Source organism: Varanus komodoensis, unplaced genomic scaffold, assembly GCF_004798865.1.
Source record: "Varanus komodoensis strain SLA01 unplaced genomic scaffold, ASM479886v1 scaffold780, whole genome shotgun sequence".
NCBI classification, from domain to species: Eukaryota; Metazoa; Chordata; class Lepidosauria; order Squamata; family Varanidae; genus Varanus; species Varanus komodoensis.
In genome coordinates, this window is record NW_025336456.1 from 13,086 (window position 1) to 26,731 (window position 13,646).

The 13,646-nt window shown below is 40.3% G+C and overlaps 1 protein-coding gene across 1 annotated transcript in view; it reads left to right on the forward strand.

Annotated features, from left to right (window-relative positions):
* Window positions 1–13,538, forward strand: part of LOC123035323 (cytochrome P450 4B1-like) — a 20,066-nt gene extending 6,528 nt beyond the window's left edge. The window contains exons 3-12 of the mRNA XM_044453367.1: window positions 464–508; window positions 1,686–1,813; window positions 2,661–2,791; window positions 2,883–3,037; window positions 6,931–7,037; window positions 7,730–7,920; window positions 10,028–10,161; window positions 10,510–10,574; window positions 11,713–11,795; window positions 13,247–13,538. Of these exons, the coding sequence (XP_044309302.1) occupies window positions 464–508; window positions 1,686–1,813; window positions 2,661–2,791; window positions 2,883–3,037; window positions 6,931–7,037; window positions 7,730–7,920; window positions 10,028–10,161; window positions 10,510–10,574; window positions 11,713–11,795; window positions 13,247–13,415 (1,208 nt within the window). The 3' untranslated portion in view covers window positions 13,416–13,538. The remainder of the gene's footprint in view (window positions 1–463; window positions 509–1,685; window positions 1,814–2,660; window positions 2,792–2,882; window positions 3,038–6,930; window positions 7,038–7,729; window positions 7,921–10,027; window positions 10,162–10,509; window positions 10,575–11,712; window positions 11,796–13,246) is intronic.
* Window positions 13,539–13,646: the final 108 nt, after the last annotated feature.

Genomic DNA, 13,646 nt, shown 5'->3' on the forward strand with positions numbered 1-13,646 from the left:
AATTCTTATCTTCCTTTCAATCTTGTCCTCACAGCAACAACCCTGTGAGGTAGATTGGGAGTCTGTGACTGGCCCCGAATCACCCAATTAGCTCCATGGCTGATTGGGAACGAAAACTCACTTGTCCTGAATCTCAGTCCCACACTCTTAACCGCTACATCACACTGGTTTTCAGTTTAATTGATATTATTTTATTGTTATTTAAGATTAAATTAAGATGGAAAGGCACAGTAAAACATAGCTAGTTCAACACCTTCCCACTTAGTGAACTTAGTGAGGTGTTGATGCGGCCATCAGCAGCCAAAACTGAGCTTCAGTCTTGTGCATCCCAGGCCAGATGGCCACGAGTGGCTGCCCGGGATCACTGTGTTTTCCGCTCCAATACAACAGGGCATGGCTTACCTTTGACCCCATCTTGGAGTAATTTTGTTGTCTTAAGCATCTTTTCAATTTTATTTTTCAGACCCCAAGGCAACATTCACCTACAAATTCTTAATCCCCTGGATTGGTAGGTAAAAAGATGAAATATTTACTTTTTCACACTGGTATATGTGCAATGCCATTCCATTATTAGGGTGCTACCAGAAAGGGGGTTGCTAATGCTAACAATTCAAAGACACCATGGAGCTGGTCCAGCTTTTCCTCCTTTTTTCTGGTAAGACTAAAAGAGACACCGAAGATGCTTTTGTCTGGACATGTTGTAAAATCTCATGGATGTGGAAATGTGATAGCAGAATCAAAGCCTAGTCTGAAATTTTTCATGTCAGTTTGGTGTATCTCCCTAGCATAGTTCAACATCAGTCAATCAGAGCTAAGCCAAGGCACACTTTCAGTAATCCTCGCTTGATGGTCTATGTGTTGGGGTGAGCATTCCTCACAGTTAAATAATGTGTTTGAAATTTGAATAACATTCACTGAAGCTTGTTTTGTTAATCCAAGGTCAATAATTCACAGTTCCACATGGAATTCTAGAACTTTTCAGAACTCTCGTTTTGAGGGTGTACTGAGGGCTCTAAGTTGAATGGTAGTGTAGGAATTTTTAATTGGTGCAACAAATCAGATATGGAATTTGGAGGTTCTTAGTATTAAAAAGACAGATAAATGGAAAACAATGTCTGGGTTTGCACAACTTGACAATCCATTGGAGGTAACAAGCCATGACGGGTTATCATGTTGTGAAAACATGGAATACTTCCTCCAGGGTGGCTTATTTTTCAGCAGTAAGGCACCCTGGCAACCTATGGCTTGAGTCGTTTGACACTCAGGATTGGAGTGTCGTCAGAAACCTATGGATGGGCCGATCATAGGTTGTTGTGGTAGGTACATTGTAGGCAGTGTTCCCTCTCTCACACACTCATGCACAACAGCAGGAACATGTACTATGTGGCACAAAGCAAGAATCCCATTAATTTCTTATTCTGCTCCTTAATAGTTTCTATTGATTACAAAACTATGAACAACATTCAGTCCCCACTTTAATTTTTTGCTTGCCTCTTTATTTCTCCAGATACTTGTGCCTGCACCATTCTTTCGTAGTGATCTGTTTCCCATGGCAGTGTAATCTATTCTCAAGATGCACATATGTATAAACAGGTGCTTGTATTCGGAAGAGGTTCCACCACCGAAATTCTGTGTCCCTTTGAGTGAGATATGAAATAGGCAATTCATCCTTTTTGTGTCTGCAGGAGAAGGGCTCCTGGTCCTGCATGGTCCAAAGTGGTTTCAGCACCGCCGACTGTTAACCCCAGGGTTTCACTACGACATCTTGAAACCTTATGTAGCACTGATTGCAGAGTCAACCAAAGTAATGTTGGTAGGTAGTAGCAATGCTGATGTTCCTGCTACTATTGTTATTTCTCTGATTTTGTGGTGGAGGGAAAAGGTATAAAATTGAATGAGGCATTGGTAAATGTTTGCAGTCTCCTAGTACAGCGATGCCTCGTACTTCAAACTTAATTCATTTCAGGAGGCTGTTCAACTCCAAATCATTCGAAGTCTGAATCAATTTCCCCCATTAGAAATAATGGAAACTGAATTAATCCATTTGCAGACCCTGAAAAGGCACTGAAAATGATTGAAAAGGCACACACTGAAAAGGTACTGAAAATGATCAAAAGCTTGGGCACACAACAGATGACATTTCCACAGTGACCATATTTTTTCACTGTGCATGCAGTTGGGATGTAGAAGCCTCGTTCACACTTCGGAACAATTTTATCTCGATTTAGCATTTGAACTCTGGAATGTTCGAACTTAAGAGTCTTTCGTAGTACAAGGCACCACTGTACTTAAACCCAACTTGAAAGGAATGTCAGAGTCAGCTCTCCAGATTTGTTTGACTAAAAACCCCATCATTCCTAGATAGTGCACTTCTGAAGTGCACCGGGTTGGGCAAAACTGCTCAAAGTAATGGAATATAACTTGCCTTTTCTATCTGGACTGAGAGGAAAATATAAAGCAAGTGGCCACTACTTGTCTCATCCAACCTCTCTTGCCACATACTCTGAGCAAATGTGTGTGATTCACAGTTGTAATTATAAAGCGGAGCAGATGGAAGTGTTGAATGATAAAAGAACTCTGACACCTGATGTGATAGCTATTCCCTTCAACTGTGCTAGTTTGCCTCAAGGATATGAAATCTCCATTGTTTTCTGTGCTAGGATAAATGGGAGAAGTTGTTGGAGAAGGATACTACCAAGTCTCTGGAGATGTTTGAACACGTCAGCCTGATGACTCTGGACAGCATCATGAAATGTGCATTTGGTTCCCAGCACAGGCCCCAGTCTCACAGGTTTACATTGTCCAAAGAACTTTGTTTAACTATGGCATAAAAGCAATAGCAATAGCAACAGTAACAATAATCTCCTTGCCTTTTCTTTCAGAGATTTAGATAATTACATCAAAGCTGTTTATGACCTGACCTATCTAATAAGTAAGAGAGTCCGTAACATCTTCTATTGGAACAATCTAATGTTTCGATGCACTTCAGCTGGACAGCGTTTCCTGGAAGCCTGCAGACTGGCACACCAACATACAGGCAATATCTGACATGGTTTCTATTACCACAAAGACATACATTTCAGCCACTTCACTGATAGGATAATTGAAGCCAGTTTGCAATATTTGTTCTCTAGCCCTCTGTGAAAAAAAAATCAAAGGAAGTTACCATGTTAGCCTATAGTATTTGTGAGTGAGTGAGTGAGTGAGTGAGTGAGTGAGTGAGTGTGCGAGAGAGAGAGAGAGAGAGAGAGAGAGGGAGAAATGACCTGTGTAGTAAAATTATTGGGTTGGATCCAGATTGAATGTGTTCTGAAGAGAAGCAGCTGAGACCCAGTGGAAGCCTCTCCTCATTGGAGGAAGGAGGACACAGAGTTTTTAGTAATTCCCCCTGCAGCCTCCCATGCTGTCTCTCATATTGCCCTGGACTCTTCCAACCTCCTAGTTAAGATCGTCAGGGAATACACGAGACTGCAGAGGGAAGGGAAGCTGTAAAAATGGCCTTTCTTTGGCATCAGCTTCTCTTCATCAATCAGAACTAGATTCAACCTGTTATAGTAATGAGACAGGGGCAAGTAACCGTAGTAGGCAAAGCACATATCTATAATTTCCTTCTGACTCTAAGCTCTTGTGAACATTCTATGTATATGCATATACATATGTGTGTGCATACACACACATACACACAAACCGATTGATTTAGCAGCACAATTTGCAGGGATCATTCCTAGAAGTTTGCAGATTGGCACATAAGTCAGAGCACCATGTGAATCACTGAAATAAGTTTTTTGTCACTTGATTAGTGCATTACAGAAGGATGAGTACAAGAGGTTTGGGCAACATCACATTTGCCGTTCCTAAATGACGATGTGACTTAAGATTGGAAATAATAACCATTTGACCAAGTTTAATAAACTTGATTTGTGTCATTCAAATCAGAGCTGCACAACTTTAAAAAAGTGACTATTTTTTTCTGTCCATATTTAATTTTAGTTGTTGCAATCTAGCAAACCTATTCAGTGTAGGCAATGGGATATCTCCCCTCCTCTTCTCCCCCACCTCCAAGATTAGCTTTTCTCATTGTGTCAGAAACAGTTTTTGAAGGCCCCGGTTTATTGGTTTATTAACAGCACAGAGAGCTGCGGTTTTGGAAGTCTTATTGAGCAAGTAAATGGTTGCGTACAGTCTAGTTTTCTTCTTTCCGCCTTCCTTCCTTCTTTCTATTTTTAACATATAAAAATACATAGGAGGAAATGTAGAATAGAAAAAAACTAATATAAACAGAACAGACTAAAATAAAACAGACAAAGTGGTCAAGGGAATTTTAAACAAATACTGCCTATGCATTGCGACTCCCAAAATTAACTCTCTTCCTATCTTCCCATGCTCTATGATAGTTTACAAAAAAGAAATCATTAATCTACACAACAGCAGGTTTTCTAATCAGCTCAAATTCTACTGCTTTCATTTTTCTTTTCCAAACTTCCCCAAACTTCCATTAGTCATGCTGAGCACAATAAAATTTCCATTTATCATTACATTCTTCTAACGGTCTTCTATTTACATAGTTAGCTTTGCCATCATTGCATATTCTGCTAATCTATTTCTCCATTCTTCAATGGTTGGGTGCTGTGGTGCTATCCATTCAGAAGCTATTGCGATTCTTGCTGCCATTGTCATAATCATATACTTAAATAATTCTAACATGTTTCTTAAAAGGGTCTATGGCATGATATTCAAAAGTGTGTTCTTAGGACTCATAGGAAACTTAATTTTAAAGATTTTCTGCATTTCTGCATGTATCAATTTTCAAAATTTTTGTGTTATTTTGCAAGTCTACCATGCATGATAGAAAGTCCCATCCACCCTGTTACTTTTCCAACATTTTCCATTATAATTCTTATCTATGCTTCCAATATCTTTTGGAGTAATGTACCACTGATAAAGGGATGCAGGTGGCACAGTGGTTTAAACTGCTGTCCTGCTGTGCTGGTTTGAATCTGCACAATGGGGTGTAGTAACAGTTTATATAGTCTCCCCAATCATTCTGCTGTATAATCAATTTTTCAAAAACTGTGAGATCTCTTAAGGTGCCTTCTACTCCTGGTTGTATTTCCCCTTTCAGTCTTGAAATCAGTTGATGATAAACAACCCACTGTATGTTTTCCCCATCATTCTTCAGTTCTTGCCAAGATTTCACTCATCCTGATTGATCAATAACATCTTGATAAGTTATAAGATTGCTATTTCTCTTTGAGTGTTTTCCATATGCTTCAGCTGGGGACGGTGGGGGTGGGGGTGGAATTGGAGGACTATTTTTTTCCTCATGGAATACTATTTTTTTATTAAAATATCTCTTACCAAATGGTTGTCACTTGAGATTAGAGCCTTCTTAACTGACATTTCAGCCCACAAAAGATTATGTATTCTATCTTTCAGATCAGCTAATTCCTGCTTCACTTGCCTGTCATTAGCATTTAAAATACAATTGGCAATATAGACCAGGCCTGCTGCATAATACTATAACTTCAAATAGGTACAGCAAGACCTCCTCTCTCCTTTGCATCCTGAAGAATTTTAAATGTAATCCTCTTTTTGTTGCCATACCAAATAAAACTTTTCATTTTATTTTTATTTTTACAAAATTTTATAAAAATATAAAAAAAAATTGGTATAAAACAAATTTAAAAAATTGTTTCTGCCAATTTGTTCTTGAAAAACTTTTTCTGGTATTTCAATCAGTATCATATGGAAAAGAAAGTTCAGTTTAGGCAACACATCTGCTTTAATAATTGAAATTCTTCCTAACCAAATATACTTTTAGTTTAGTCCATTTTTGTAAGTCCTTTTGATCTTCATCCAAGTTGTTTGGTAATGGTCTTGGAAAAGTGTGTCACTATGTCCTGTGATGTTTATCCCTAAATATTTGGCTGGGTTTGAAGTCCAGTTTCTTGATCACATTTCTTGATCATTGCCATCCTATCAGAAATTCCAGAAGTTCCCAATTGGTAGGTAAATATAGTAAATGGGTCATTCCAGTTTCATTTCCAGAGTGTGCCCACCTAATCTATTTATTTCTTTAGATTTTTATATTCCACTCCATTTCCATAGGCTCTGAGCAGTTTACAAGTCTTTGAAACCAACAATAGTTAAAATTTAAACTAAAACAAGCATATGAAATAAAACCAATCTGGGATCTAATCTGTCTTTCTTGGTGCTACTGTTGCCCATATATTTGCCTCTATCCCACTGTCAGTAAAAGACAAGAACACCCATATTTGCCCTCCCGCCCCTTGAGATTGGCAGCAGAGGCTCTTCTCCAGGAGCCCTCCGTGAGAGACATCAGGAGGCACAGTACCTGGAGGAGGGCTTTCTCTGCGGTGGCGCCCCATCTTTGGAATGCACCCCCCAGAGAGGGCCATCTGGCACCCTCGTTATTTGTTTTTCGGCGCCAGGCTAAGACCTTTTTATTCAAACAATATTTTAACAACGTTTAATTTTTATACATTTTAATTGTGTAGCCAGGGTGTTTCCGGTTTTTAACTGTATTTGTATTATATTTATTTATTTCTGTGAGCCGTCCTGAGGCTCTATAGCAAGGGGACAGCATACAAAAACTTTAAACAAACAAACAAACATGCATGGAGATTGCTTTTCCTTCTTCTCTTCCGTTCAGTCTCAGCCTTACTTTGCTCCCTCAGAGCTGAACAGGAAGCAACAGCAAAGAGGAAGAGTAACAGGGCCAGGAGATTCCAATGCAATGCACCATCTGGCAGCTTTGGCAAAGGCCCTGAGTTGCCACCCAAGACCATTGCCATATTCCTAATTTATGCTGAAGAATGTAGCTGCTTCATCTAGTTGATGAGATGGCAAGAATTGTCCTTAAAGATTTCTAATGCTACAATGACTGATTTTATCTAATATTCATCACAGAAAAGGTAATAGAAGAAAGAAAGAAAGTATTCAAGCAGGAAGCAGAGCTTGAAAAAATTCAAAAGAAACGATACTTGGATTTTCTGGATATTCTTCTTTGTGCCAGGGTAAGAAGCTTCAAGCTTAATACAGTGGGCACCTTTTACTATGTGCTATCATAAGACAGTTATTCAGCAATATAATTACTCTTTCTTTGGATTAAAAGATGTATCCATGTGAAATTATATACTTTTTCTCTTGCTCTTGGTCTCAGATCACAGACTCAAGTAGGAGCTACTTTCTCAAAATGATAATGAATAATTTAGGTACCAATCTTCAGTGGAATGCACCTTCATAAAATTGTGCCTTTCCATCATGGAGGGTTTCCATACATGAAGAATTTATTGCACTGTTTTATTGAGGTTGTTTCTTCTGTTTTTTTCCAGACAAAAAGGTGCCCTTTATTTTAATTGTCTTCTGGGCTTTGTCTTTCTTCCGGGATTTGTATTCTCTGCCTTTTTAATGCCTATTGTATTAAGCAACCAGAAAGTGGTGCTGTGATACGCCTGCACTAGAGGGGATTTCCAGCAATCCAGGAGGCTTTTGATTCAGTTGGTTGTGATTTAAAATTTCATAACAAGCCTTTCCTCGCCCAAAAGGTTCTGGCCTGGACACTTTGTATCCTGGGACTGAGGGGGAGGCATTGGGACTGCTGGGAAAATGAACGGCTTTGCTTCAAGGCCTGCTGCAGCAAGCTGCCCCCTGCCTCCCATGTGCCTCCCACTGATTCATGTAACAGCTAATCACCTTACTTTATCAGGATGAACATGGAATGGGGTTATCGGATGACGACCTCCGTGCTGAGGTGGACACATTCATGTTTGAAGGCCATGATACCACTGCCAGTGGGATTGCCTGGATCTTATATGCAATGGCCCAGAATCCAGAACACCAGCAAAGGTGCAGAGAGGAGATCATGGAGGTTCTGGGGGATAGAGACACCATTCAGTGGTAAGAGGTTTAAGTTAGTGTCCGTGCAACTACTTTTTCTTTAATTTTAAGGGATATTTGAAAGGGGAAGAAGCTGGTTGAGATGGATAACGACCACACCAGCATGAAACCCATCAAAGCACCATCTGCCTCTTTTATTCTCTTTCCATCACCACTCTCCCTCTAGTTAACTAATATTGAGTGGCAGGAGGTGGGGGATGAAGGAGTCTCCTGTTTTGGAGCAAGAAGACAACTCGTGAAGTTCTCAGTGTGTGCTGGCCAAACCAATAGCATGTTTTCCCTTTCCTTCACCCATAACACAATCCTTAAAGCATGGTCCAAATGGTCTAGGCAGCATAAAAGGGATAAAATGACTTTGAGGGTGTAATTAGGATTAGAGTTTAGCCCAAATGCGAATATGCAAAATAACATATGGCAAATCCTATAGGTTTATCTATATCAAGCTATTTATCAGAACAGAGTAACTTAGGGATTCAGAGTAGCTTCTCGCATTGGACAAAGATATGTGAAAATGGATGACCCAATTGGAGTGATTTTTATGCTGTTAAATTAGGTGGCCATGAAGCATTTGACTAGTGAGCCTCTCCTTCACAGAGGCTGCCCAGGGAAAAGGATAATCAATGTCAGCGTTTAATTTCAGAAGGTGGGAACTAGCAAGGATGTGGCTAAAGCTTTTCTGCCAGACTACTTGGTGCAACTAAAGGAGATCCCAGATGAAATGTGGCTGGAAGGGTGCCCCAGATGAATGCCGCAATTCCAGCCACTATATGAAAAAATAATAAAGTTCCAGGTGGTAATGCCTACTTTCTAATTCTAGATTTCTAACTGTATAACTGGAATATGATTTGGACAGGGCAATCATAGAAACTTTTCTATCGTTTCACTTTTTTTCCTTCCCTCATATACATATTAACAGGGAAGCCTGACAGCTTACTCTTACAGAGCACATCATAAGTATGCTTACTTCCACTTAACTTGGCACTTACTGTACCACTAGGAGGTGACAATGACGTCAGAAATCCATGGTACAAAAATTTTCACAGGAGTGGGATAGTAGACGGTTGTCCCTCTCTTCAAAGCTGGTTGGCTGGAGGGACCTGACTAGAATGGATATAAGGAGCTTGGAGAGTCTATCAATGCACGTCCAAGTTGCTCAGGAGAAAGGAGGCAACAGAGTTGTGTGATGATCGGTCATGATGAGAGGCTGGAAGCCTGAAGAGGACTTCAGCCAAGAGGAACAGCAGCTGTTAGAGCTGAAAGCTTGTGAGGCAAAGGCATGAGAAGGTCTTCAGGTGGACAGAGGATTCCTGCAATAGACTTCATAGGACAGAACAGAAGCCTCTGGAATGGCCAGAGCAACTGCCGGACCAAACGGAAGACTTCAGGAGAAGCTTGGGAAACAGCACTGAAGATTCCAGGTCAAAGTCAAACCCAACCAGAGAGAAGATTGCCATTCAAGGCCTGATTGTTAGGCCTGTGAGTTAATTGGGGTGGAGTTTGATAAGGCAATTGGTTTATGTTTGATTAATGATAGGAAATGGAATTCTATCAACTCATGGACATTGAAGAAGCCTGATTAAAAGTATTAGCAACATCCTTAAAATAATATTTTATTTTTCTGTTGGTAAAATACTATGCATTCTTGTTTCATTTTCTGCTAGTGTTGATCTGTTTTGACTCACAGTCAAATGACCCTTCTCAATGATTTTAGAGGAAAAGGCATAAGATAAAAAGGGGTGTGGTTTAATTGTGGAAGAGAAGGGAGAAATTACCCATTGGTGCGGGCTGATCATCCATATTTGGGAATAGGAATGGATTTGCTCTAATGTGTAGGTCCTCACCCCAGAACCCAGGTTCTCCCCCTTGGATTGAAACTGAACATGCAGGGACAAAAGCTATTCCATGCATTATTAGGACTATCTTGCACATTTAGTGCCTATAGGTATCAAATGCTTGAACAGGTCTTAGATCTTATGTCATAAAGAAAAATAACCAATGTGTATTACATCTGCTGATATTTCATATTACAGCCTATTTTGCGGGCAGATGATTGTACTTGCTGAGGAGACAGGAGTTGTTTAAACATGGTTTAATTCAATTCTTTCAGGCATGACCTTGGAAAGATTCCTTACACGACCATGTGTGTTAAAGAGAGTCTGCGTCTTTACCCCCCAGTTCCTACAGTGTCCCGGCAGCTTAGCAAACCCATAACTTTTTGTGATGGGCGCACCATGCCTGAAGGTTAGTTCAGATTAACCCTTTTTGTGGGTCATGGTCAATCTTTTGATTCGTAATCCAGCAAAAGTTAAGCACTGCTGTTTCCACTGAAATCAATGAGACTTAAGTGTTGAGTCTTTGTTTCAGTGGACCCTTTATACAATGATTCTCGTATGAAAATTATAACAGACAGACAGACCGAGAATGCATGTTCACATGTGTAAAATCAGAAGAGATAATGGCAATGCATCAAACCTGTAGAAGAAAAGCTTATCTTTGAATTTTCCCTTCAATTTTGCTGTCTAATTTTTTCTCAGATGAGTGGAAATAATATATTTCTGGATCTTTAAATTCCATCACTTTATTTTTCAGGGGCAATAGTATCAATTCACATTTATTGTATCCACCGAAACCCAGCCATGTGGCACAACCCAGAGGTAATTTGTAAGTAGATGCAAGTCACAGATAGTTTGAAAACATATTCAAGCCAGTGGATTGCAGCTGATCTGCATATTGTAATGAAAGCTGAAGTGCATTCCACAGTGCAGAAATTACATTATCTCGACACTGTGGGTATGTAGCACTTAAGGTCAAACTAAACATGTCCCTAAATTCCATTGCTTGCTGCTGAAGAACAACCCACAAGCCCTGCTCATCACTTTTCTGGACACTGTGGTAACATGGAAACATAGAAGCAGAGTGAGTCAGAAGAGGGTTCCAGGGCCATCTAGTCTGGCCCCTGGCTCCAGCTGGCTCTGCTCATGACATGCCTACAAAGTAAATAGTATGTTTGACTAGCTGGGCTTTTAGTCTGATCCAACAGGGTTCTTCTTACAGTAATAAAGTAAAAGACTACTATGTCAGAAGGAGGATGTTCTTAGTTCTTTCCTCTCAAGTATAAGCATAATTAAGCAATGATGAGAGGAACTCAGTGCAAATTGTAGTGATAGGTGCCAAAGGCTGTGGCCCAAAAGAGTTGGGAGGCGACTCTCTTGATTTATGTTTTGTTATAACTTTTCAAATTTCACATTAAATAATTTATATTAAAAATCACTTTGTTTACCCTGAAAATTTCAAGATGATTGGTAAAATGTTAAGGCAGAAAGAGCAGTTCAAGGACAGAAGAATTAAATTATACGAAACTGAGAGCCATATGAAATTTGGCTCCAAGTCTGTAACATTTTTATTCTGGAGTTCATTAACATTCCGATCTAGAAATAAAAAAAGGCCCTTAAAAATATCTCTTGAAATGCACACACATAAATACTGGCATTTTAAAACAAGACATATTTTGCTCTAATTAGTTTAGAAATCAGTAATCATGTGTGCGAAAGTGAGCTTTGCCTCTGGATGGATTATGAGTTATGCACATGGCTTCAGCCACTTGATGGAAACCGTCAACAGCTCTCCATCGAGAAGAAAGACTGCCATGTAACACTGAAATTACTTAAAGACATGTGGCTTAAAGGTCTATGTTGTCCAAGACCATGTTAAGAGTTTTTAAAACACAAAACACAATACTGCAATTTGACAGCTAGAGAGGCTGACAAAGATACCTGTGTTCCCTGACTCTAGGTATTTGATCCCACAAGGTTCTCGCCAGAGAAGTCCCCTCAGAGGCATTCGCATGCCTTTGTGCCTTTTGCAGCTGGACCAAGGTAGGCCTGCAGTGCATCAGTTCTGTGCATAATTACATCTCGCAGCATGAAGAAGGTAAGGTGAGGTGTCTCCATGCAGAGCGGACTGGAAGCAGGTGAGAGATGGCTGATTAGCAAAGGGAAAATAGGCTTATGGCCATGGCGACACTGCCATATGTAGATCCAAAGCAGAAACAGGCAACGTGTGACTGGGCATGTTTCGGCCTACAAATGCCATCATCCCTCCATTAGATAGGCTGGCTAGAGGAGATGGGAATTGTAGACCAAAGCACTAGGAAGATGCCCACGCTGGTCTAATGGGTACAGTAGGGAAAAGTTTGGATCAAACATTTTAGAGCTTGCATCAGACTCTGAAAGATCAAGTGCACAAATGCATTCTGAGTAGCCAGCCTAGAGCAAAAGAGAGACTGTGAGGAATCAAAGCTGATGTCTCCAAGAGCTGAAAACACTTACTTTTAGGACTGGTCTGTTTCAGCACTGCTTACCAGCACAGAGAGGCCTTTCTGCATTGGACTACAGAGGGGCCACCTACACTTATTCAAAATACATCAACCCTGCATGATGTCAATTTGCATGGTAAATGGCAAGAAAAAAAAGAGAATGAGATACACTACCAGGACGTGTCATGTTTTGGCATGGAGTTTTCCAGATTCATGTTGTGTAAACGTGGCCAGAGGGATGTGTCTTCACCCAAGTAAAGCAAAAATCCCACACAGGTGTCCTCTAATTTGCTTCTTCTATGAAAATACTAATATAGAGATCAATTTGTATTCTGAAAATTAAAAAGAGGTGAGTTTGAATGTTGTGCCAGTGGGTGCAGAATTTGCAGTTTGGTGGTTTCAGCTCTGGGCGATACTCAGAGGGTCCTCATTCCCAGCTGAGGATGCCCCTGTGTGGGTCCTATGTTGAGGATGCTGCTGTGCTGCTTTCAGAACACCAAACACAAAAAGGAAGCCATGAGTCCCTTATCTTCCTTATAGACATGGTATTTATGCCACCTACTTACTTTAAAAAGAACCTGGATATTCGGTGGAGCAGGGGAATCAGTAAGATGGTATATACCTCAGACACTTGTTCTGCCAAGCAAACACCTTAATATGACATGCGGTGAAAAAAGTTACATGGTGCTCCTCACATCAGTGCCTTCTAGATAAAACAGGCTTATCAGAAGAATCTCTAAGGATACAAATACTGTAATGCGACAGCTGCTGGAGATAAAATGAATTAATCTACCTTATCTTTTGACAGTATTCTTGTGTGTGAACTCTCCCTTCTTCCCTTCCTCTCCTTACCTGTAGCTCAAGTCCAGAATATCCCGTAACATGATCTAATGTTATTGGTATGCTGCTGGGGACATATCAGTTTCTAAACTGTAATAAGAGGCAATTGCAATCTCTTTAAGTGTAAACATGATTCTAAAACCTCTCTTGGCTCATTCTGTCTTCTCTCAGGAACTGCATTGGACAACAGTTTGCCATGAACGAGATGAAGGTGGCTCTTGCTCAAATCCTGCTCCGGTTTGAAATCATGCCAGATCCAGCAAAGCTTCCTATTCCAGTGCCCCAGATCGTCTTGAAGTCTGAAAATGGGATACACCTGTTGCTAAAGAAACGCAACTGAGTTAGAGTGCAGAGAACTTCAGCTTTAGAACCCTCTTATTATTCTGTGCTCTGCAGAGTGGCAGAGTCTTTTATATCTTCTATTCCTCATTGATTTATAGAGCCAATTCAGACTCTGAGTCCATCCAGCTTGCATTCTCACCTGGGGCAGGAGTGAGAGCTGGGGGGGGCGTTTGTGGATGCAGTACCTCCGCTCCATTCCCTATCTCTTCCCATGCCCTTTTCCTTTTCA